This window comes from Sesamum indicum, linkage group LG15 (genome assembly GCF_000512975.1).
Source record: "Sesamum indicum cultivar Zhongzhi No. 13 linkage group LG15, S_indicum_v1.0, whole genome shotgun sequence".
In the NCBI taxonomy this organism is placed as follows: domain Eukaryota; kingdom Viridiplantae; phylum Streptophyta; class Magnoliopsida; order Lamiales; family Pedaliaceae; genus Sesamum; species Sesamum indicum.
Window position 1 is genome coordinate 184,557 of NC_026159.1, and position 24,731 is coordinate 209,287.

At 35.3% G+C, this 24,731-nt stretch overlaps 6 protein-coding genes across 16 annotated transcripts in view; 2 read left to right on the forward strand and 4 right to left on the reverse strand.

The window, feature by feature from the left end:
• The window catches only part of LOC105177335, a 2,314-nt gene extending 1,470 nt beyond the window's left edge, over nt 1-844 (reverse strand). Inside the window, 2 exon segments of the mRNA XM_020698892.1 lie at nt 1-78; nt 222-844. Of these exon segments, the coding sequence (XP_020554551.1) occupies nt 1-78; nt 222-802 (659 nt within the window). The 5' untranslated portion in view covers nt 803-844.
• On the reverse strand, nt 2,422-8,332 carry LOC105177116 (ATP-dependent RNA helicase-like protein DB10). The gene is made up of 9 exons (XM_011100151.2): nt 8,126-8,332; nt 7,150-7,478; nt 6,817-6,957; nt 6,290-6,358; nt 5,507-5,776; nt 4,954-5,304; nt 4,554-4,831; nt 3,559-3,930; nt 2,422-3,408 (listed from the first exon to the last, which is right to left on the reverse strand). Exons 2-9 carry the CDS (start codon nt 7,453-7,455, stop codon nt 2,784-2,786), a joined length of 2,412 nt encoding a protein of 803 aa, XP_011098453.1. The 5' UTR covers nt 7,456-7,478; nt 8,126-8,332; the 3' UTR covers nt 2,422-2,783.
• On the reverse strand, nt 5,783-6,321 carry LOC110013155. Its single transcript, XM_020698959.1, has 2 exons — nt 6,229-6,321; nt 5,783-6,126 (listed from the first exon to the last, which is right to left on the reverse strand). Exons 1-2 carry the CDS (start codon nt 6,285-6,287, stop codon nt 5,826-5,828), a joined length of 360 nt encoding a protein of 119 aa, XP_020554618.1. The 5' UTR covers nt 6,288-6,321; the 3' UTR covers nt 5,783-5,825.
• Nucleotides 9,255-11,905, reverse strand: LOC105177117 (DNA (cytosine-5)-methyltransferase DRM2-like). 2 transcript variants are annotated; one of them, XM_011100154.2, is made up of 5 exons: nt 11,783-11,905; nt 11,567-11,660; nt 10,205-10,346; nt 10,001-10,085; nt 9,255-9,762 (listed from the first exon to the last, which is right to left on the reverse strand). In XM_011100154.2, exons 3-5 carry the CDS (start codon nt 10,210-10,212, stop codon nt 9,499-9,501), a joined length of 357 nt encoding a protein of 118 aa, XP_011098456.1. In that variant the 5' UTR covers nt 10,213-10,346; nt 11,567-11,660; nt 11,783-11,905; the 3' UTR covers nt 9,255-9,498. The 2 variants fall into 2 exon arrangements, with proteins under 2 accessions (XP_011098456.1, XP_011098454.1); XM_011100152.2 differs by having other exon boundaries at nt 11,556-11,660.
• On the forward strand, nt 15,424-17,721 carry LOC105177336 (polygalacturonase At1g48100). The gene is made up of 7 exons (XM_011100459.2): nt 15,424-15,731; nt 15,902-16,033; nt 16,139-16,336; nt 16,448-16,492; nt 16,571-16,778; nt 16,873-17,063; nt 17,157-17,721. The coding sequence occupies exons 1-7, from the start codon at nt 15,498-15,500 to the stop codon at nt 17,544-17,546; spliced, it is 1,398 nt and encodes a 465-aa protein (XP_011098761.2). The 5' UTR covers nt 15,424-15,497; the 3' UTR covers nt 17,547-17,721.
• On the forward strand, nt 18,212-23,864 carry LOC105177118. 10 transcript variants are annotated; one of them, XR_849029.2, is made up of 7 exons: nt 18,215-18,401; nt 18,642-18,822; nt 18,923-19,453; nt 19,567-19,747; nt 19,831-19,999; nt 20,277-20,436; nt 23,616-23,864. XR_849029.2 is itself a non-coding variant. In XM_011100156.2 (6 exons), exons 2-5 carry the CDS (start codon nt 18,812-18,814, stop codon nt 19,943-19,945), a joined length of 393 nt encoding a protein of 130 aa, XP_011098458.2. In that variant the 5' UTR covers nt 18,221-18,401; nt 18,642-18,811; the 3' UTR covers nt 19,946-20,436; nt 23,616-23,864. The 10 variants fall into 10 exon arrangements, 1 of the variants encoding a protein (XP_011098458.2); XR_002288302.1 differs by having other exon boundaries at nt 18,217-18,401; nt 18,923-19,028; nt 19,284-19,747; XR_002288303.1 differs by having other exon boundaries at nt 18,217-18,401; nt 18,923-19,028; nt 19,326-19,747.

A 24,731-nucleotide genomic window follows, 5' to 3' on the forward strand; every position in this document is an offset into this window, starting at 1 on the left:
CCAATTCTACCCGGAAGCATTTGAGCAATGGAAGACCATTTTCTCAATCCATGCTTCTCCACCAACTCCACCAGCAGCCTACAATACAATACAATTAGTACTACATAAAATTTACTACTTAACTATGATCACCTAATAATATATATATATAAATGGTTTTTGCATGTCTGAAATTAAACAAAAATACAAGTGAATGATGATCATAAAACAAATTAAAGTACCCATCTTCTTCAGGAGTCCATTGCCCTTTAACTATTTCAGACTTCTTTTTGCTGATTCTTTTCCTTTTCTTCTGCATCAACACCCCACCCCTACTCCTGTTCTTACCATCATCATGATCACCATCTTCCAACGACATCAAGCACGATCCGTTCTCTAAGTACTTTATGTCTGGCGAACTCATCATCTGAAGATCCAACGCCTCACAACTCATAACTTGATAATACTGATGATGGTCGATGTTCATGAACGTTTGACATGATTTATCTCTTGAACCAACATCGAAAAACCTTGTACCGTGCATGTGAACATGATTGTCTTGTCCGAAACTAGTAGAGAATTCTAGGTTCAGTACTTTTCCAGAGGAGGATTGAAATGGATCAAAGGGATCATAGAAAGGCGAATAGAAAATATGACAAGGGTTGGGAGAAGAGCCCTCCACCATGAAATGATGATCAAGATTTTCAAGAACTTGGGCCGGACCGTTGGATGAAGAAGAAGAGAAACCCTCATCCATTTGTGGTATGTATGGACTTTCCAAGAAAAGCTTTGCATATGGACCAAGCTTTACTTCAAAATCCATGCAAAAAACGCATACAACACACGCTTAAGAGAGAGAGAGAGGGTTTGGTGAAAGTATGATAAGCTGTGAGGAGTGAAGTGTGCGGGGCGTAATAGCTTTATTAGTGAAAAATGAGCATTAGTGTTAGGTTTAATAAAATTTAATGACCGTCCGTTGTGGAGGCCAATCTGACGGTGGGGAATTGGAGACTGTTAAGTTTCGCGCGTTAAAAGATAATAACACTAATAAATAAAATAAAAATGGAAAATTATGATTTATTTGTATTTCTATTTAGATTATATTTTGATCTCAGCTCCTTTTTCACACGTTACAAAGCTTCATTTCTTGTAAAATATCATTGCTTTTTTCCCCCCATTTCTATATATATATATATAAATTATAGGGCCTTAATTACTAATTTAGCAAATATATTTTATGAAAATAGGAAATGCATAAATTTTAATATTGGGAATAAAAAATATGATTAATTAGAAAAGTACAAGTTATTTTTCACTATGGAAAAGTGATTGAGAATGATTTTTCATGGTATAGATTAGATATTAGAGACAAGGTAAGGTTGGGTTCACAATTTGACCACTACATAAATTTAATTCCATGATTAAGCCTCTAAATTAATTGTGAGTTGGCACTCTAATTTTGTAATTAAACAGGTGATCAATTCTATTTATGTCTTCACAAATTATTATTTATTATAATAATAATAATTAATTCAAATAGAGTGCTTAAATCCCGCTTTGACTCTTGAAATGATAGCATTCATTTCTAATAATTTAATTCATTGTTCAGTTATGAGTACCTACACCTACACCACCCACAAATCTTATGCCTCTGACCTTTTTCCCAAAAAATAAAAACCAAAACAAAACACAAAAAGGGCTGTGTGTTTCTGTTTTATTTTATCAACGAACAAGCGGAAAAAGGAAAAAGGGGTTGTAGTAGAATATTCGTCAAACTTTCAAATTAGGGATAATTACATTTTCCTTCCTCAAGATTTGATATAATTATAGATTCTCTATAGTTTCGAAAATTATATTAATTTATTTTCGTTTAACAAATAAATTTTTCATTAATCAAAATTCACTTAATTTGGTACTATTAACAGAAAAACTAAATGCAAAATTAATATTTACACTCGATTGACTTATTAATAACTTATTGCAGGTCAAATAAATTTTTTCGAATTAAACTACTCTTATAACAATGAAAATATACCTCCTCACATACATTAATGTGTGAAAACGTAAGAGGACAATTTGATCACAAAAATATTTATTTAACTTACTATAAATCAGTAATAAATATAATTTTTTTTTATTTCTTTTGTTAATATTAACAAATTCGATTAATTTTAATTAATATAGAGATTTATTTGTTAAACAAAAACAAACCTCAAATATGCTGAATGAAATTTCTCAAATTACAAGAATTTATGTATAATTACATCAAACTTAAGGAGATGAGAGTATAAATATCCGTCATAATTGTATTTGTTCACATTTTCCACTCATTTCAAGGTGTTGGTTTCCCACCACCATTCATTGCCTGCCTTTTCACCGGCTACCCATCATCCTATGCAGTCAGTCAAGTCATTAGTTCAAGAAAAGGCGAGTGGAGTGGTATAGAGGATTAAATTCTCATGGAACTTTCAAAGAAATCCACATAGAAGATGAGATGTAATACTTGCACCAATAACACTAGAAGTATGACTTCTTCTAGACCTGCCAAATACATTAGCATTGCAGCCTATAAACCCTGTGAAACTCGTATCAGTACTCAACAAATGTATGACAAAATATGCGGGCAGCCTAAAAAATATGTTTCAATTCAATGGGGAAAGCTCCACAGAATTACTTTCCGTGTTCTTTTTACTGTCGACAAACAAAATCACCCATTAGCAGCTACTACAACATTAGATAAGATGTTGATGCACAACAGAGGAACAATGCACTTCTGGAAGTCCGGTCAGAAACACGTCAGATCCTCAATTTGGAGGTCTAAACAAACCATTATCTTCTGGTGGCAGCATACCATCCTCTTCCTCGTCTCTGAAATTGGAGTTCAACCCATTGGCAAATTCTTCATAACCTGTTGATTGCCTGGGTGGTGATCTTCTCCTTTTCTCCGCAGCACTGTTATTCGAACCTCTAACAGTTCCCTTTTCGTTAACACGAGGTGAGAGTGATTTCTCGCCATCAACCACCTTCAAATTATCATAATTTTTGTAATCCTTGCTAGTGGGGTTGCCATAAGAAAAGGCTCTTGCATGCTTTGATGGTGAAGCTCGAACCCCCTCCATCACAGATTCATGGAAGCTTTTTCTGGTGGGAGCAGCTCCATTAAATCTTTCAGAGCTACGGCTGCGGCTATGACTTCGAGTTTTCCCATGTTTGTCACCCCACCCTGAACTCCTGTAGGGGCTTCTGCTACGGCTCCGGCTACGACTTCGAGTTTTTCCATGTCTTTCACCCCATCCTGAATTCCTGTTGGGGCTTCTGCTACGGCTGCGACTTCTACCTCTGTTCTTTGCAGTAGCCGTCACGCTCTCATGGAAGCTCTTATAATGGAAGCCAATTGTGTCTTGCCCATCAGAGGTTCCGGAACCATGTCTGTCAGCATAGGACAAAGAGAGTTTTGACATACAAAAGCTAGACATTCCACAAATAATCATAAAAATAAAAAATGAAAAGAAAAGGGGGAAAAAAACACAAACATTCCCACCATTCAAATAACAATTAAAAAAAAAAATTGATACATACCGATCACGCTCATACCCACGGTTGACACCCTTAGCTGGAATTGACGACATTCCCCAACCAGTCCTCCCCCCATCTCTTCCGCCGTAGGAAGTATCATAACGTCCACCACGACCTCCATCACGTCCACCAGGGCCTGAGCCCCACTGACGTCTTGCCCTTCCCATTCCACCACCACGTGAAGCCATATTACGAAGTTCAACAGGAACATTCTGATTGGCCCCTTCCAAAACTTTAACAAGATCTGAAGCATGCTTCGCATCCTGGTCACAGAAAAAAGTATAAGCCACTCCAGTGGCACCTGCCCGTCCAGTTCTTCCGATTCTGTGAACATAGTCCTCTACTCCTGTTGGGAAGTCATAATTTATAACCACCCTGACATAGAAACCATATGATCAAATAAGATAAATCACATCAGCAAAACTCAACACTCATTAGATTGTCTGTTATTTTAAAGGATTTTGCATTGAGGTTGAACAAGTTGTGAAGATAACAAACACAGTTCCAGCAACAAAAAAGAAAACATGGAATAGTACAAATATGTATCACAAAGAAAAATGGTCGAGAGACGACTTCAGAACCAAGTTATAACATATGAAGATGTTTCAAAGCTTTCTGCCAAATCCAAATAATAAAAATATTCGATATAATTATTTATCTAACAAAGAGTCCAACAAACACTAATTGCCAACAGAAATGACTAAAGGGGAAGCTTACAGGGTCACGCAGTTGAAGATAAGCATTTACAGTAAGATAGAAGTCTCATAAATTTGTTCAAAGATTAATTGATCTCCTGGTATTCAGGATAAATTCTGAACGATCATATCACAGTTAAAATTCTCCAAAAACTATTGCAATTTCTCTCTGCAAAATGCAATGAGTTCTTACATATGGATGTAAGTAGACTTAAATAATGAGCAAAGTTGATTGTTCTAAAGATACCGTGAATGTCGTGCCCATTGCATAATATCCAAGAGATCAATTTAACGGCCACCAACCTGATATCTTTAATATCAAGACCGCGAGCAGCAACATCAGTGGCTACAAGCACTGGGGACCTTCCTGTTCGAAACTGATTCAACACATGATCCCTCTCACCCTGAGATTTGTCTCCATGAATAGCAGCAGCTCCAAATTGCCGGGTTAAGTTTCCTGCAAGTTGGTCACACATTTTCTTTGTAGAGCAGAAAATGATTATCTTTGATCCTGGTTCTTGAGATCTCAATATTTGTTCAAGACGTCTGCGTTTATCCATTGGTGATAATACCTCAACATACTGCGGAAAAAGATAAACTACCAAGTTATTCAAAGCCAAACTTGAAAAATCTGAACATTCCTCTTTTCTTATTACAGAAAATAAATCAAATGCAGAGATCATTCCATCATTCCAACACGTACCTGGGTTATTGCCTTGTTTGCAGCAAGCTCATCAACATTTCCAATATTAACCTGGGCAGGGTTAACTAGCAAATCAGCAGCAATTCTTCGCACCTCCTTCGGCCATGTTGCTGTGTACATCAGGGTTTGCCTACGAGAAGGCACCTCCTTCACAATTTTCCTTATCTGGGGTTCAAAACCCATGTCTAGCATCCTGTCTGCCTCATCCAACACCAAATATGACACTTGATGAAGGCTAATTTTTCTCATCTCCAGAATATCATTCAATCGTCCAGGAGTAGCCACCACGACATCTACACCTCTGTCAAGGTCTTTCAACTGAGGACCTTTAGGTGCACCTCCATATAAACACTTCATCATTAAACAAACCCAACGATCTAATGCAATCCCAATGATTAGAATTTGTTTAAACTATAAAGGTGGCAGGACAGAAAGAGTATTTGAGGACACACCAAAAGAGTATTTATGCATTTCCTCCAGTAAAGATCAAAAAGCAGACCTAAAAATGCTGGAAAAAAACATTATTTTGCAGAATGCAATCTTAAAACCGTACTGTGCAAGATATCTTTGATGATCTTCCAAACTTCACTGCTTCATCTTGTATTTGAGTTGCCAACTCTCTTGTTGGAGCCAGCACCAAAACTGTTGGACCTAATCTTGGATTATTACGCCTTTGTTTCAGATGAATAAAGCCAGGAATTAAGTAACCTAAAGTTTTCCCAGAGCCTGTCTTGGCAATAGCTACTATATCACGACCTTGAAGGGCAATCGGCCACGACTGTGCCTGTATCGGTGTAGGAGCAGAAAAACCAGCATGCTGTACCTGTAAAATGGAACAAGAAACCGGCAACCTCATAAGTGGTGGTGGTGCTTCAAAATTTCTGATTGTTTCTCTTGGACTTAAGCAAGTGGCCAAGGAAAGAAGAAGCATCATCCCCCAATGAAATCATGCACTGCTTGCCGAAGCAAGCAATAGTAGGAACGCCTCTTCTTCTATTCGGACCAAGGGGCAGACTGAATCGGTACCAACAGAAGTCCCGGTCAAGCTTGGATGATTCGGAAAGCCCCTCACATAAATTGGTCCACCAATTTGGGCGCTCCAAATACATGCAAGCCCCACAGGAGGGTGGCACAGCGTACGACATTTGGCTCCTCCTGGAGCAAATATCGCACCTGCGACAAAAAGTACAGATGGAAAAATTGAGCATGAGTCCTTAATCTCCATATTGGACATGCAGTAGTATTTCAACATTACGAGAAACTAATTTGACTCACAATTTAGACGTACAAATGTTTCTAGCACTTGAAGTTCTATACAAACAAATTAACTCCATACCTCCCTTAGAATCTCCGAAGGGAAACCAGTGACTTGAAATGAGCTGAAAGGTTGAGGGACATTATCTCCCTAGCAAATTGAAGGGAAGCCAACCATTTAGAATTTACCAAAAAAAGAACATGTAGCAATACATGATAAACATGCAGACAGAAGAAGGAAACGAGATCAATGTAAATACTAAATATAAACTGAAATGCTCATACACCAAACACTAAACAGGTTTGTTCAACATGTCAACTACCAATAATAAAACGGTCAAATGGAATTCCAATTTACACCACAAACCAAAAACAACAGCATTAGAAAACTATCCAAGCTACTTTTAGTTCTGTATATCCAACCACAATATTCCATACTGAGGAGTCCATTAAGTTTACGTAAAATATAACACTCTACAAATTGGAATCTAAATACCGATACCCATTTTAACAAAAGTTGGGCCAACACTGGAGATTGATCTAAGGTCAAAATAACCAAGTCGACAGAGACTAGAAAAAGGCATGTGCACACAATGTATAGATGCTCACAGTTACAGAAATTTCATGCTGTCGACGATACGACTCGGCAGACAAACCATTTTCTGCATCTTTGGCAGCATATGACCCATATCCAAAACTGGTTTTCACATCTGCATCAATCTGCAAATAATCTGATCTGCTCCTGGCAGTCTAACACAACATAAAATAAGAAAAGAGCTTAGTGACTGAAGTTCCTGAATTAGCTCGGGCAGGAGTTTATCAGTTAACACGCCAAGGAAGACAAAAATAGAATGCTTAAAAGGACAGGTCCAGAAATAATGTAACTGCATGCATTCAATGGAAAGGTATGCAGAAAATTGATTAAAGAACCAGTTGAGACACCTGATAGTTTCCTGCTCCAGAAGCAACCTTTGTTGGTCCACCATTGCTAGTTTTGATGTATCTATCATCATCACCATTGTTGCTGCGGCGTCCTTGGGGGGACTTTTGAACAGATGAACTCAAAAACTTGTGAGATGGTGTGGAGCTTGCATGGGAGGATGCAACAGGCCTCTCATATTGGGTAATATTGGTTTCTGGGTTCCAGTAGTAAAGATATCCAGTCGTATCATCAACCAGTCCTTTCCATGGTTTTGGGAGGGTGGGATCCTCAGGCGCATACCGTATACCAGTTGCAGTAGCTGCCATATCAAAGCTCCCCTATAAGTATCCTGGCACCAAAAAATGCAAAATAATCCCAAAGAATGACACAAATATCAGAAACCCGAACCAAATTCAGTTTATCACACTGGAAGTGAAGAAATACTATATTTCAATTGTCAATAGGAAACACATGGAGTGTATCCAGCTAAGCCATATGAAAAGGGGGAAAAACTATGCAAAATAAGAGCTTCTGATTAACATGATGCGAAATCAACTGCGTGCTCATAGTAGAGATACTTGTCGGATTAAAACAAGAGAGAGAGAGAACAAATACTCATATAACTTACAGAGAGTCATCGTTTACCCATTCGTTCAAAATTAGCAGATACAAGGACGCCCAATATATGCAATAATATGATTCGTAATACATACATCAGAAAAAATAATACTCAATTCATATGCTGTTGTTGATGGAGAACGAGCATGTAAATCAACCAAAAAATAGCAAACAAAAATCTAGACACTAAAGCAAACGCATTCACATTAGTTATCCACCAGAAAAACCCTGATCTGAAACCCTAACAAAACTATTATGAATTTTCTCACCGAAACAACAATTCTCAGCTATTACGTCTAGATCTAGAAACCTTACCAATCCAAACAGAAAATACAAAAAATTAATAGCAAAAATTTAGGGCAAGGACGAGAAAGGTACCAGAGGACGTATTTTTCCCGAATAAAAAGGTGAGAACAGAAACCGTTTTACTCCGGCGCTCTCTCCGTAATGGAAGTCTCTCTTTCTCTCTGATAAGTAATTGCGGACTAAGTTATAACATATGTTTGCGTACAGAAGAGGTAGAGAGAGAGAGGTCAGGGGAGAGATCTACGCTTCCGAGAAACCAGAAGCGTAGGGCGAGTTAGGAGATAGAGGGACGCGGGGTATTTATATGGCCCCTTAAAAAAAAAAGCTAAGCCGTAAGCCATTATATTTTATTGATATTTCAATTTTCAATTATGGAAAGTGTTAGACGACCTGATTTGTTGGTGTTCCAGGTCCAGGCTGCTCTTTCCAATATTTTTTATTTTTACTGTGGTAATAAATTATAGAAATCACTATAATTAAATAGTAGTAAAGTTAAAGTGTGTAAAATAAAAGTTGAATAAATTAATTTTACAATACTGATTGATAGGAAATTATTGATAATTTTTTTTATTTAAATTAATTTAATTTAAATAATTAAAAAATAAAATACTTAAAACAAGACATTATTTTCAATTCATTCTACACAAAATTGATAAGTGTTTATTTTCAGTATTTGAGAACACCTGTTTACGTTTCTGTTTGACAAGAAAAATGACTGCAGTTTTTCCCCCAAAAAAAGTTAGATTATTACATGTTTCCAAATACTCATCATTTATTTTGATAGTAGATATCAGTGATCATATAATACACAAACGACTAGTGTGCCATATTTGTGAAATATAGCGTATGAAAGTCTCATTCTCATGTAGTTTTACCGAACGGTTATCACATCTCATCTTGCTTTTTTGGATTACAACAAGAGAATTTATTCAAATCCTATATCGGTTAAGAATACATTTTACGACTAAAAGTAATTCCATGTTTCTAGCAAAACTAAATGCCAAATAAAGGGTTTATTTAACATTTTATGAAATAATAACGGTTTGTAGTGAAGTAAAAATATGGAGTCAAATCCTATCTCCCCGACTAAACCAACACAGACAAGCAAAGCCAAAACAGAAAAGGAGACAAGAAAAAAAGAAACAAAAGATGCATTCATTGATAGCAGAAGCATAGCCCTCTTCTAAACTGTCGAGCCAGAAATAAAATAGGCAATTATTGACATTATCAAGAAATAATCAGAAAGTACCAAAACAATGTGGTATCAATTTCAGTTGCATTAGTCTGCTCGCTATAGCACCCAACAAAATCCAATACCCGGAAATATTCAAAGAAGAGTGATGATTCTTTGCGCTCCAGACCATCCCTCCTAACCCTGTTACTACCTGCACGATTGTTGCAAGGGCTTCCACCAATAATCAGATCAAAATGACTTACAGAATTCATTATAATCTCCAACTGTCGCTATCTAGCTGTTGGATATCATCAAAGTCAATTAATTTCCCCCTCTGGTTAGTTTGTTCCCACCAACTCCTGACTATGTCCCTGTTCACTTTAGACTTTTCATCTGAAACCACATTCTTCAACTTAATGCCAAGTCGATGAAGTGCAACTTCTCCACCGCCAATTCCAGAGAAAAGGGATAACAGGTTTAGGCTGTCTGGGAAAATTTCCTTCAGGACAAAAAGGTGGTCAGCCGCCGCATCAACCTAGCAAGTCTAATCTATCAGAATCATTGACCTGGAAATTGCTATTCAACATGTTGAATCAATATAATAAAAAATTGGATCAATATAATAAACTGAACTTCAGTAGGCAAACAATTTACATAGCTTATTTTAATTCTAGTACTTGTCCTTACAACTGAGATTGTATCTTCAAATATTTAAGAAAGAAGACAACACGGGAAAGCTTGGGGAAAAAAACAAAAAATGGAAGAATGGTAACCTGAAAGGAGTTGCCAAGAGACTTATATCTATTGGTCCTACTTATCCCACCTCCCCTTGTGTGGTTCTTTGGGAAAGTCACTTGCCTGAAAAAGTTGAACATACATGATATACAGTCATATAGCAATTCAATCTTCCAACCAATTTGGCCCACTAATCAATATATGCACAGCATTAACCATCACTATAAGCATATAGCTTTTACCTCTTCATTGCCAGTAACAACGTCTATACCGTTAGTTGTTAGAATTGGAGGAGAAGATGTTCCAATTTCGGCGAGAATTTCTAGTTCATCATCTCTTAGTCCAATCAACACTAGCACCTTCCTCTCCAGAGGCATCCCCATCCTGTGATCATTGGGCTCAAACATCAGGGTAAGCAAATGAAGCTAACAACGATTGCAAACGTCATCAATATCTCATCACTACTAAAACAAGATGCCAGATACCCTAATCTTTCACAAGTAATAATGATAAAACCAAAAGGAAAAACTACCATTTCTCCCAAAGATTCACCAGGCAAAGCAACTCAACCTTTTCAAAAAAGCATGTAAAAATCAAGGTTAAAATCCGACTAATGCAAGGGCCAAATATTTGATCTTTAGTGAGTTGTAAATGGCACGTGTAGTGTTTGATCCAACAATATCAAGCTAAATCACCTATTTTAAGAAAAACACAACCATTAAGAATCATTAAATCTAGGGCATCAAAATAACAAACACATGCTTCTGAATGAGGGCATGCCACCAATGGTAAAAGCTGAAAAGATCTTTGACCAAACAAGAAGTAAAGCCCAGCTTCTTTTCATGCTAGGGAAGATAATACAGAATTACTTAGTACAATTGCTAATTCTAATGTTTTTTTCAGCAACCTAGTCAAAGAAATGGCTAGTACAATTACATCGGCCATTCATCCATAATTAGTCAAATCAACTTCAACTTAACCCCACAAACTCACCAAATCCTCAGTAAGTCCACTGAATTTAAGTATTACACATGCATGTTACGTTCATAATGTTCTATTACTAAAAACATTTTTAGCCTGGTATCTTGTATTTGAGATATTTGTAAAAACCTTTTAGTTGATGAATGTGTTTATACTTAAGAAATATTTCAAAAAATATTCTTGTGAATGTCGTTTCTCATTCTCCAACTTCAAAAGCAGGTATTCGACTTGTTTGACACAAAACATAATGGAATTCTTGAATTTGAGGAGTTCACCCCGTGCACTCTGAATTCCATCTTAATGCTCCTATTGATGATAAGATCCAATACGTGTCGAAACTTGAACACTGGATTTGGTTTTCTAGCGATTCGAAATCAGTTTTAATTTTTCATGCTCTCTTCGTACTCTACGTAACATTGTAACGTCTTCATCTTGGAACCCCCATAAATTTCAGTCCAACCACCAGAAAGACATTCGACACATGAAATTCTTAAGACTCCGGCCTTTTGCATGTCATTCAATTATCAAATAAAATGCATCAAAAGTAAAAGCGTGCAAATTCTCATGGAGGAAAAAAAAAAAAAAAGGAACAAAAGAAGAAATGATCCTCACCAAAAAACTACCTTACGAACAACGTTCCACGCCAATCCTTCCTTTTACCCCCCTTCATACAAAAGAGGCAATGTACTTTCTCCTACAAACAAAAATCCAAACAAACTTGGAGCAAAATAACAACAGAATTATATCAGCTTCAACAAGAATGAAACAGTCGAAATTCACAACAGAAGAAAATTAAGGGAAACGGAAAAAACCGGCAGCATGCAGAGAAACGCACATACCTACATAAATCTCACTGACAGTCAAGGAGATAAGAAATAAATTAGAGAAGAACAATCTGAGTGGAGAGATATTTTTCTGACGAAGTAAGTGAAAAAGAGAGAAAAAGGGCAGTGATTCGAGCATTCTCTGTATGATGTTGGGTGTTGACTACTGGGAACATCTGACCCTATGTTAATAATACAAGAAGGAATGGGCCTAAATTGGGCCATGTATTATTAAGAAACCCAAGACATTTTGGGCTACCAGTGATTAGCCAGCTGCGAAATGGCTAAAGCTATTTCTCAGCTAGAGAAATTCGAATAAACTCTTACCAAGGCTTTATTCATTTCTAATGTATTGTTTCAAAATAAATACAATATCGTTACTTTATTTTTAATTGACTAATTGAGCCGAAATAGATTCAAAGTTTGGTCTGTCAAAGTTCATGGTGTTCAAGTTCAACATAAGTGATGTTAAGCTATTTAAGCACTGCTTACGCCTTGATATCGTATTTCAAGATGATTTATAATTTTCTACCACATATCTAAAATGCATTATGTATTCATATATATATATATATATATATATATATTGAGTGGTTGTGGAGCCAGAAACTGATGTTTACGAAATATTCCAACTCCATGATGCTGCATTTGTTATTTTCTATTATTATTATTATTATTTACATGACATTATTTTTACTTATAGTCAAACAACAAATAGTATGGTGTTCATTCACATGTGCGCCCGTGACATGCTGCTTAGTGGACTATTTTCATAATCCAATGTACATAAATTAATTCCAAGCACATGACATTGGTAGCTTCATATATATATGAATTTTTTGTTTTATAATTATATTTTAATTAATTTTGTAAGCATTGTAGAAGTCAAGAGATGCTTCAACATCAATAAATCCTCCCATTCTGATCTTATTATGATTACATGAATAAGGAAGAAGATGTGGGTTCATTAGAATTAACTATCAATTGACAAGTGGATCGCGAAATAATTAAAAAAAGGTTTATGTATAATTCCAAATGTAGCATTTTTGTTTTTGGGCATGATAAGATTGCTGCGTGTCTAAATCAACTTATCATAAATTATACCCTAAGGTTCACATGTCCACTACAAGATAAAAAAAAGAAAAAAACTATAGTATTTGCCATATTGTATTAAAAATGTATATTTCTTGACAATAATTATTGTCCTTTGATGGTGCCTTTTAATTCATTTCACATTAATTTCTTTATCTTCGTAACCGCCAATCATTAGATTTTGGATTCATACCACACGCCAAAAAATATCAATTATTATTATTTTTTTTATAAATGGTGATTATTATAGTTACAATAATATTAATAAATTAAAAAATACATGGATTCTATTAATAAACTCATGTTACAATAAATTGATATTAAACGAGACAAAAATTACCCATTACAATAAATTCACAGTAAATAAAATAAATATCCATACATTTGGTGGAATTCAAACTCAGGGCCTCAAGCTTTTCTATGAGACCTCAATTTTAATCATTAGATCGGAAAATTGTTGGTGAAAATTTTCGCTTTTTTTTTTTATATAGTTTTTTATATGCAATTACTTACTACATTTTTTTAGTTATTGAATAACATCACTTAGGTCTTATTGATAATATTAACTATTATGCCCATCCTCAACATTTTAAAATTTGAGTCTTATCCAAATTAATAAATATAATTTACTATGCGATTATTGTACAGTTTAATTAAAAAAAAATGATCGGTCAAATTATTATAATAGTATATAAAGTGTGATAGGCTGCGATCAAAATTGCAATTTCACGTGCCCTAAAATATTTATGCAACATATACATAATTCATGTCTTCATCACTGTTACGTAATTAAAATTATCAGCATCGCGTTTCTTAATTAATTATTTCTTGAGGAAAAAAGGAATCCCAAAAGGCATTGCATTGCATGATTTCTGGACGATGAAATACTAATTGTAACGGTTTATCACTAACGTTGAAAACGACATTCACATGTTAACTGTAATAATCGCATCACATTCGACAACTATAGGTTCATCAAATTTTTTCTACATGTTACCTCTAAACCTCCCTCAGAGTCAACAATCTACCTTGTCCCTTGCCGCCTTTCGTGGCTTTTTCCCAAGAAAAAAATAACTTGAACCTATGCTTGGTTTCAACCATGGAGAAGAAAATGAAAAGGAGAGTTTATTAATTTATGGGTGATGTCGCCAAACGTTTTAAAATGGTTGTAAACGACCAGCTTTAACGGTTTATAAACTTCAAATTCTCATCTCTTTAGTGAGGTTCTCTTTTAGGATAAATTATGAACCTCATACAAAACTAGAATAAACAATGATCCAAAACGGAAGCAATTCGAATTGGGTGTTTTGGGACCTGAGAAGAAAGAAGATTGTTAGGATCGCTGAATAGTCCTCAAAGACACCTTAGATAGTTAAGTTAGTTCGAGAGATCGTAAGGAATGCCTATTGTGAAAATATGACGTACTGTTAACCCAAAATAGACGTGAACATTTATATGGATACACGTGGCGCAATCCCGAGCCCTCAAGTATAGAGACATTGAATGGACTTAATTCTAGATTCTCGGGTTGAGACGGATCAGGGACGAACCAACCCGTGTGAGAAATACACGAATCTTGATATTAGTCATACCAATCAAACCAGAAATGTATTTTATATTTTAATTGTTTTATATTTCACACTCTTGACTTCAAAATCTCCAAGTCCACATTTCTTGGTAATCAGTAGCTTAATTATAACATGATAATTAAACAATAAACATAAATGGATGTACTTAATTAATCTCCCAATTCCTTTCACTGGAAATTTGAAAATTAAAACCAGCATCATCATGTGCAGCAACCTTGCCAAATCTCTTGATCCTTGTCAAGAATTGCTGGCGTATCAATTGGTCTAAGTCCTACTAATTTAATTTTTTTCTTGATAAAATTAACATTTTATTTGGTTTAAGTTCTACGATAATATTAATTATTAATTCAACATGCTACGCACTCCTTTTTATTTTTTTCTTCCCCCCCATGCCTATGAGTGGAATGCGCAAAATCCCTCAAATCATGATAGATGAGATCTATCCTATTGTTTTTTACCCCTTTCAATAAATTAAACTGGATAAGCCAAATGATTCTGGAACACAAACTAATAAGCACACTGTTTTTATTTTATTACTTATGAGTTCATGATAATTAAATAAACTCCTTATATTTTAAAGATTGATGGGTTGTTGAAGTGAAGTTTAAGTATATTAAAATGTGTTTTTTTAATTCAGATTGGATTTGGTCGAATCTGAATTAATTATATGTGTAAGTGCAATTTATTTGTCGTGTGATTGTTGTACAATTCGAGAAAAGTAACTACTCACACGATAAATATATTATACTTATTATGTGATTGATTGGATTTGACCGAACCTGATTTGTGTAAAAAATTTCCGTCAACAGGCCAGGCTTCTCTGTTAAGACGGCTTGGTAGTTTCTAGTGGATTACGTTATGCGTACGCACAAGAAATTGTCAATATTTTACTGTTGAGCCCATGGCTTTACAGTGATTCTTGTCATATCTTCACCAAGTATAAATATGGCTCTCAAGCATTCATCTGAATCATCCCCATCATCAGTATAATTATTATTACCATCCACATACATACAAACAAACAAGAGTGTTGTAGTTACAGTTTCAGAATGAAGAATATGGTTAAATTTCTAGTACATGTTACATTTCTTGCCTGGCTTTCATCGAACCGTTTGTTTTGCATTAGTAGTGCGAAAATCCACAAGCACAGGAAGGTAGGAAAATCCAATATTAGTGCATATCCTGGTGGTGGAATGTCGGAAAACAACGATGCAGATAGTTCCACCACCTTTAATGTATTGAACTATGGTGCTAAAGGCGATGGCATTGCCGACGACACAAATGTAAGCATATGTTTCACCTTAATCATGTCGTTATCGTGATCATATCTCGTTTTCGTCTTATAATTTGATCATAGACTGTATGTATGGTTTATTACTAGTGAAGCAGTTGACATGACAAAGGAGTTATTACATGTGAAAAGGGATTGACTTACTGTAGTAATGCTTGGCAGGCGTTTGAGGCAGCATGGACTGATGCGTGCCAAGAACAAGGATCAGTGATGTTGGTCCCGTCAGGATCGGTATTCCTCGTCAAACCTATCTCCTTTTCAGGCCCCAATTGCATGTCCAACATTGTTTTCCAGGTAATTTTTTAGTATGCAATTTCAGTAAGAACGTAAGCAAATTAAGCATTATTAACCTACAGATTATCAGCTGATGCGCTCCTTTTTCCTCTTGTTTTCCTGCAGTTGGATGGTAAAATAATCGCTCCAAGGAGTTCGGGAGCGTGGGGATCAGGGCTCTTACAATGGCTGGAATTCACGAAACTGAAAGGAATAACAATCAGAGGTAAGGGAAGTATCGACGGTCAAGGGTCTGTCTGGTGGGATGACTACTCGACAGCAAATCCAACCGACGAATCAGACGCAGCAGGTTCTCCAGATTGGGTAATCACAAGCTTACATTTATCCGTATTTAATTCGAATACAAGTGGGAAAATCAGTCTCAAATATGTATAAAACTTATCATGCATGCTTCGTTTCCAATTCTCTCGGCAGGCAAGCGCTGAGGCTAAAGGAGGAATGCCAAGCACCAGGCCAACAGTGAGTACAGACTTTCCCTGGAAAATTTCGTGCTAATTGAGTTGTATAGAAAATAATCGCCCTGTTTCTGAATTCCAGGCACTTAGATTTTACGGAAGTACCGATGTTACAGTGACGGGGATAACAATTCAAAACAGCCCACAAACACACTTAAAATTCGACGATTGTATTGGGGTTCAGGTCTTCGGTATAAGCATCTCGTCCCCTGGAGACAGTCCCAACACAGACGGAATCCACCTCCAAAACTCCCAGGATGTCGTCATCCATACCACCTCTCTTGCCTGTGGTAATAATTGAATTAATCCCCTGAAATCAGACAATTTAATCACCGCCAAAACATGGTACGACTTAATTTGAGATCGACATGTACTATTTTCCAGGAGATGATTGCATTTCAATACAAACAGGGTGCTCAGGGGTATACGTTCACAATGTGAACTGCGGACCTGGGCACGGTATAAGCATCGGTGGACTAGGGAAGGATGGTACTAAAGCTTGTGTCTCCAATATTACCGTTCGCGACTCTACGATACAAAATACGTTGAATGGTGTAAGAATAAAGACTTGGCAGGTAAAATTTTATATTTGGTGCATATTTGCAATATGCAGTCTTTTATTATTGATTTTCTTTATTTCTAATTAGATCTATATTTGTGAACTACAGGGCGGGTCAGGATCAGTGCAAGGAGTGATGTTTTCCAACATTCAAGTTTCTGAAGTAGAAACTCCTATAATTATCGACCAATTCTATTGCAACGGGCACACATGCCCTAACAAGACATCGGCTGTAGCCGTTTCTGGTGTTTCCTATCAGTCCATAAAGGGAACTTACACGGTTAATCCTGTGAGTTTTGCATGCAGCGACTCCACACCGTGTGCCGGGATAACGCTATCAAGCATAGTACTGAACCCATCATCAGAGGCGAAGAATGATAATCCCTTCTGTTGGAAGGCCTATGGGGAGCTGCAAACAGCCACCACTCCTCCTATTGATTGTTTGCAAACAGGAGGTGCTTCCCATAAACAACCAAATAACAATGGGGGTTCATGCTGATCAATATTTTTATTAGACTCAATCATAAATATATAGTTGTTTGTGAAATTTACAATAGGATATGAGCTTGGTTTGATGCAAGCAAAATTTAAGAGGATAAGTGGTATGTATGAGATCATGTATTTGTAGCTTAAAAAGTTGAAAATAATAGAATATTAGTATTAGTACCATATTACATACGCCACATTTGATTACCTTAAATGTGATTTTTTTCGAAATGAACATGGTAATAATCATGAATTTATTCATAAACAACTTTTATAAAATTACGGGATATAAAGTATAATACGATGGAGAGGAAAGAGAATGAAGCATAAAGACTTATTTTTAGTCGGGGTTGAATTACTCCATAAACATATATAATACACATCCTCAATTTTAATAATATAGTATAGATAGTAACAATAATAATAATCTCTTTAGTATTTTTGGCGCCACCTGCTCGATAATGAACTGGAGATCCTTAGCTCTCGAAAAATTTTCCACTAATTTCATTTCAATAAAACATTAAACGTGCACGACGCACAATCAAGAAACAAAAATACACAGCAATCCCAAACAGGCCGTAACTCGATTTCAGCTTGGGTCAGGCCTTTATTTGTAATAAATTAAATTACGAAGCATATAGGCCTTTTTATGTATGCACTGTGGATCAGACCAATTATATTAAGGAGCCTGTGCATGCCTCATCAAAAGTGAACTTCATTAGTTCCCACCAATAGAGCAGGCGAGTCGGTAGAGCATATAATTGGCAGTTTTCTCTCGTTTCTTCCAAATTTTGCATCATCAGAGTCACCACTACCACTTCAGTGGAATCCGCTCTCCTAAAACCTCAACCCCATGTCTCTGTTCAAGGTTTCTTCTTCTAAATCTTTCTTACTTTGTAATGATTATGATTCTTTTCATCTTCTGTACTATATAGTCCTGTTCTTGTTGTATTGTCTTGATTATCAAGAATTCATAATTCTTTTGCTTTTGTTTAAAGATTTAATTTATTTTTTACTTTTTTTGTCCAAGATTTTGGCAAGAAATCATATGGTTTCTAAGTTGTTCTTCCAAATGTTGACTGTTTCTTGCTTTTCTTTTATTTTGCAGCCGTAATCCTCCATATTACGATTCAAGATTTTCATAAACTCATATTTCCCTAAAGACAACTGCAGAATTAACTAGAAGGCTGTTTTGCTTATCAAGAAAGCGTGAATTCCTGATAGAGGGTTTCTGTCGTTAAATTGTTTTCCCAAGGACTCGGTAAATGATCAGGCCGCATGGACAGAATGTGAGTAGTTTTGAGACTTGTGTTGATTTTTGGAGCCGAAGCCTGAGACATTGAGGAATATGGTTTTGAATTATGTGTTGCTTGGTGATTTTCATTACAGCGGAATCCTTCTGTTCATGACTGTGACCTTGATAGTAGTGAGTCGAATTGGCTACTTTATTCCCTTACCGAGATCTGGTAGGAGGTTGATGCCAAAAAATCTGTTGGTGAGTAAATTTCCATTATTTTCTTGTATTCTTTCCGAGGTTGATTTGGGTACTCCATTAGTAGGGAATTGGCAGAGAATTAATTCTTGTTTTTATTGAGGTTTAATGTTTCTTGGGTGTTGGGCTTTAATTTGTTTTCCTATATATTAATTATATATCATCATCTTGTTTGTTACTCTCCAAAATTGAATGTTGGAGCCTTGTTTTTGAATAATTCCTGCATTGCCTTTGCATGGTTTCATTGAATTCTTGCAGTTGTTGAATCGAGACTAGTCTAAGTTACTGGAAATATTGCAGAATGGTTTCTCTTTGGTTGGAATTTTTTTCTAAGCAGCTTCAGCATTGGTTAATGTGTGTCAGTAGTTGACAAAGTATGGCAATCATTTTTTGGCCATTGACGAGCCGAATACGAACCATTGTTTCATGTATGTTTTTCTGATCGGCTGTTCCACATGAAATGTGTCTTGTTTTTTCCTGCATTATATCCTTTATCAATCTTGGATATCTATTTCATCATTTCTTTCATTAACTTCTCCAGCTTGAATTGCCTTGTGAAGTACGTTCCTATTCTTTTCTCTTCAAACACAAGCTGCTCATAAACAATTCAGTCAGTTTGTATAATTCACCATATACGAATGTGCTTGGTGATTTGATGCCAGACTTAAGCTTTATGTTATTCGGCTTGGGATCAGTTCTCAGGTAGCAACATCAATCCTCATGTAGGTTTCATCTCTTTGAGGTCATATTTTTACTATAAATTGAATTGGTTTTATAGTTGTGCTCTGACTTTGTCCTGCCTCAGTAATGTTGATGCTGATTTCTTTAAGTGGAAGGCTCTGAATGGGTTCTCTCAATCAGACAATGGAGCTAAATCTGGTTCTTCCCCAGATGTAGTGATTTCTAACTTGGATGGCTAGGTTGAACGGTGGCACACCAGGACTTGGTGGTAATTTGCAGAAATCCTTGTCCAGGTGCGTTATCATGTTGTAAAAGAAGGCTTAGTTGGTCATAAGAGGATCAAGATTCATTTGTGTGCTAAGTTATTCATCTCAAGCAGGTTGAGATGAGCCCTTCTGAAATTTTAGTTGACTGCATAATACCTTTTGATTGCAAGATCCAGTGCTCATCTATCTGTGACCTCCTTAAGATGGTGGATATATCTTGGCTTTGCAGTGGTCGAGGCTCTAATTCTTTCCTTTTATTCTCTTCCCTATTCAACTCATGCAGCCAACATGTATTCTTTTTCAGTTTCGGAAGGAGGTCTAATTTGGCCTGCCCCTGAAGGGATTTTTCTTTGGCCACAAAACAGAAATTGGTAATACTATGTATGTTATATGCTGGACAGAACATGTCATGCTGACAACTTCATTCATGGTGTGCGGTGACAATGACTTGGATTCGTGACAAGGTATTGACTCAGGTTTGGTATTTTCCTCTGCATTTCTTGCACTGTGTTTTTTTTCTTTTCAAATTTCTGCATCTTGAAACTGGTGTTGCTTATCTACGCTGCTAATTTTGTTTAGTCTTGCCTTTCTGGGTCATTCTTATTTGCATTTTTGGAATTTTTGAGGGGGAAAAAAATTATGATAACAAACTAACATAATAGCACACAATGGTATTGTGAAGTCCAAGAGCCTGAAATGTTCAGTAGAAATTAAATTGTAGGCATGCCTTAAATGTTGTCTATTGATATACAAATCTAAAAGTTTGCTCATCATTTCTGCTGATAGTTATCTAGCTCTCTGACTCTTGCACATGGCAAGGACCAGGATCATTGTTAATTTCTGGCTACACAGATATACCTTTTTGTGCTTTCACCTTGCAACTATCTAGTTTTGTCACATATCCTCCCACTATTCTCGATCTTAATCTTTCATGAAAAGACAAGGGTATATTGAAATGTTCATATTCTGGACTGTTCCGTAAATGAGTGGGCGAATTATTTCATGAATGGTAAACATGTTGCATGCAGATGACTGTGTTGTGTAGTTGAGGAAAGAAGAGAGAAATCGATGGTAGACCTATGCAATACACCTTGAGCTTTCCACATCTTAGAAAAATGCTGGATTTCAAAATCAATGTAGTAGCATGGAGGCAATATCTGATTTTCTTTACCATAACACATATAGCATACAACTATTAAAAGGTGTCAACTTAGTAACTTACCCATAACACATATAGCATACAATATCTGGATTCCACGTTATATATGTCGTTTCTAGTAATACTTGTAACATGTATTTATTTGATTCTACAGGTGAAGAATATCGATTAGTATAGGTTATCTGTATATAAAAGTTTATTAAAAGACTGATGGGCTAGAGTTTTAATTTGGTTTACCAGTTCCATGTGAACTAAATAACGTCATATCTTTGAGATACGAATGGGAATCGAATGGGTTAAGTACGATTTAAACGCTCAATTGAAACACATTTTGACTGCTAAAAGCATGCTTTCGACGATATTTTAGAATCTAATGGTAGCCTACGTATCTTCATATTCCTCTCTTCAAGTTTTTAACAAAAATGTAACCAATGCCCCGTTCAATCCTTCTTTAACGAATTTTCTCACATATTTTGAAATCAAGAAAGGCTAAAACCATTGATTTTACACTTTGTAAATTTCAAACCCAAATTTGTTGCACTGATTTCTTTGAAAAGCCCACGCTACCACCATTTTTATTTGGAAATAGTAGGGTTGGAATTTTGGAGGACGCTAAAAATGTGAAGGATGCAAGTATTGAGTTGAGACCTAATTGAATTGGAGAAAAAAGGTCCTCTCTTTTTGTAGATTTATTCTTGGTTTATTTATTGCGTTGGGTTCTCTTTATGAGCTTGCTTTCAATTTTTTTGTTGTTATGCAGTTACCATTCTTGTATGAATTTATAGAAATCATGTTGGTTTATGTTGTTGAAATACTGTTTTTGCAGGTGTATCACGTAAAAAGTATGTTGATATGTCTATATTATATAACCATTAATTATTTTATTTGTGAATTTTGGAAATGAAATGCTTCGCTAAATTGTGGAATAGTAGTCTAGATGCCAACTTAAATTTCTTTCCATTTTTTTTTTCTTTTTGAATTTTACATAATACCGAATGATTTTTTGAGAAATACAAAGTTTTGGTAACTGAAATAATATTTAAACATGAAGCTTTTGGTTTTTAATAAAGAAGGATCAGGGACCCCGAAAAGCTCCTCCCACCCTTAGGTGGTTTATTTATAAAAAAAAAAAACATGAAGCTTTTGGATTTATTGAGGAAAATTATATCACTCACAAATTTATTTTTCATGTTTACTCAAATGTTTTCTCTTATCAAGCGATCTTCTGTTATCAACTTATATTTTCAAAATCAACGTGTGCTAATTTCTCTTCAAAGATAATGAAGATAAGTTAACTAAGTATACATTATATTTAATTAATCATTGTGCAGTTTGAATATGAACAATTTATCATTTTCTTGTTTTCGGATAAATGCGTGAAATTCACAATTTTAGATTTAAAATGTTTTATTAATTTTTTTTCTCATAAAAAATTCTGGATTTAAAATAGCTTTTGCAGTTTTCTGGAACACTTTAAGATGCATATTTTCTATTTTTTGGACAAATGCAGGAAAATAACATGTTTTTTGGATTTTCAAAGAAACTGCTCAATTAACTTTTCTTGTAATTAATGATAATTGAATTTAAACAGGTTCTTAACATCACTTAAAAAAAATATGCATTACTAACTATATCGCAATTTTCCAAGATATGATGAAAGGGCTTTTAAAAATGTAGATACAGGTAATTTTAAAAATAATTAATGCAGTTGGCATCTAGACGATCTTTCTACAATATAGTATGTGATGTTTCATTTCTGAAGTTCACAAGTGAACTAATTAATGGATGTATAATAATGATGTTTCAACGAACTTTTTGTGATGCATCTGCAAAATTGCAATGTCAACGACATAGACAAATACGATTTCTATCAAATTCGTTCAAAAATGTTGACCGTGTGACGGCAAAAAGTTGTGATAAAGCAAACTTGGAATGAGGTCTAACGCAATGCATACACCAAGAATAAATTAGCAAAAGCAGTGGAGGATTATCTCCTGTTTAGGCCTCCACTTGGAACTTACATTTGTCACATTTAAAGCCTTCTCAAAATTTACAATCCTATTGATTCCAAATTAGAATGTTGAGAACGTGAAGTTTTTCTAAAAATCAGAAACACCTTTGGGTTTGTAGTGTACAAAGAAAAATACAATGGTATGTAGATTTCTTGATTTTTAGATATGTGAAGAATTGGTAGGGAGGAAATTGATAATGGGCAATGGTTGTGTTTTTTGTTAGAAAAATGATGGAGAGGAATAGGTAGATATGCAGGCCATCCTTTGGTTCTGAATTTGATGTCAAAGTGCATTACTTTAAGCAGTCAATATGAAACAGTTTCAGTTGAATGTTTAAATCTTCTATACAACCTTCGAATTCCCATAGAGATTTTAAGAAATGATGTTATTTAGGTCAGCACAGAATGGAATAACCAAATACAAACTTTAAACTGATGATATCCTTGATTCTGCATTCTCTTTTTTCTTTCAGGCTGACATTGGATCAAAGAATTGCCTTCCGAAGCGTGGCTAAAGGTGACTTCGATCGCCGTGCAATGGAAGCGGCATACTAGACAATACTTAACGTTGTTGAAGAAAGTTTGCGGTGCTAGGTCCGGATTGTCTCATGTTCAAATGATTCTAAGTATGAGCCTCATCAAGGGTGTTGGAGGCCATTTGCGTACATCTAATGTAAAAACAAGTTCTTGCCCATGTGAATAAGAACGTCTTGTTTCTAGTACTCTCCTGGCTTCTCTGTATCATTTTAGAGACACATCTAAAGAAATTAAAAGAAAATTAATTTAAACGTTTTGATATTTCTGTTAACCAGTTGAAAAAACAAAACGAATGAATGTGTTTCGCCTTTCTATTTTTTCATATTCAATTCGCAAACTTTGATCCACAACTTAAATTCATGTTAAGAAAATTGTCCCATTCTTGAAAGCTTTGTCGAATAAGAAATCATGCATGTCCAAGTTTGGTCTATTATATTTCACCAACATTTATCAATCAATTTCTATCAAAGATTGAGTAATTTAATTTAATCTTTTACCTTTGTATATAGTAACTTTAGGTGCATTATCAACAAAATATATGACTACAAAAAACCCCTTTAATTTATTACTTCTGACATTAATAGTGACTTAAACATTGTCAATTTCATTGGGGTTCATGTCTTTGGTATAAACATCTAATCCCCGCGAAGTGTTTACATTTTATTTTTAAGTAAACTTGTAAAATGAAGTGCAGGATTATTGTAAGAATAAGTAGTCAAACATTCAAATTTCTAAAGTGGAAAGAAAGTCCTATAATCATGGACCATTTCTAATTCTAAATAAATAAATCAATTCGTTAACCAAAATCCATAGAATTTGTTAATATCAGCAAAAAGATTTGAATGAAATTCTATATTTAACTTAATTAACTTATTATTTAGTACTTATTGTCGATTAAACAAATCTTTTCTAATCTAATAGGGAAAAATGAATTTTTGAACTTTTCTCCTCGAAATAGGGATGAAGCGATGTTTAACTATCTCAAACAAGTACAAAATGTGCATGACTCTCAATTGGCAACAACACAAGAATCGTAAATGTTACAAAGGTTT

What these genes read in the sequence shown, in the direction of transcription:
- LOC105177118 (XM_011100156.2), top strand. An exon ending in TGATGCCAAAAAATCTGTTG is followed by an intron (nt 19,029 to 19,566) that starts GTGAGTAAATTT and finishes TAACTTCTCCAG; the next exon opens with CTTGAATTGCCTTGTGAAGT. An exon ending in GGCTTGGGATCAGTTCTCAG is followed by an intron (nt 19,728 to 19,830) that starts GTAGCAACATCA and finishes GTCCTGCCTCAG; the next exon opens with TAATGTTGATGCTGATTTCT.
- LOC105177116 (XM_011100151.2), bottom strand. Translation starts at nt 7,455, where the DNA reads ATGGCAGCTACTGCAACTGGTATACGGTATGCGCCTGAGGATCCCACC. An exon ending in CTTCGGAGATTCTAAGGGAG is followed by an intron (nt 5,777 to 6,289) that starts GTATGGAGTTAA and finishes TCCATTTTACAG; the next exon opens with GTACAGCATGCTGGTTTTTC. An exon ending in CATCAAAGATATCTTGCACA is followed by an intron (nt 5,305 to 5,506) that starts GTACGGTTTTAA and finishes TTAATGATGAAG; the next exon opens with TGTTTATATGGAGGTGCACC.
- LOC105177336 (XM_011100459.2), top strand. Translation starts at nt 15,498, where the DNA reads ATGAAGAATATGGTTAAATTTCTAGTACATGTTACATTTCTTGCCTGG. An exon ending in CAGCAGGTTCTCCAGATTGG is followed by an intron (nt 16,337 to 16,447) that starts GTAATCACAAGC and finishes TTCTCTCGGCAG; the next exon opens with GCAAGCGCTGAGGCTAAAGG. An exon ending in TGCCAAGCACCAGGCCAACA is followed by an intron (nt 16,493 to 16,570) that starts GTGAGTACAGAC and finishes TCTGAATTCCAG; the next exon opens with GCACTTAGATTTTACGGAAG.
- LOC105177117 (XM_011100154.2), bottom strand. An exon ending in CTCTTGGCAACTCCTTTCAG is followed by an intron (nt 9,763 to 10,000) that starts GTTACCATTCTT and finishes TAGACTTGCTAG; the next exon opens with GTTGATGCGGCGGCTGACCA.
- LOC110013155 (XM_020698959.1), bottom strand. Translation starts at nt 6,287, where the DNA reads ATGGAGTTAATTTGTTTGTATAGAACTTCAAGTGCTAGAAACATTTGT. An exon ending in AACATTTGTACGTCTAAATT is followed by an intron (nt 6,127 to 6,228) that starts GTGAGTCAAATT and finishes TTTTTGTCGCAG; the next exon opens with GTGCGATATTTGCTCCAGGA.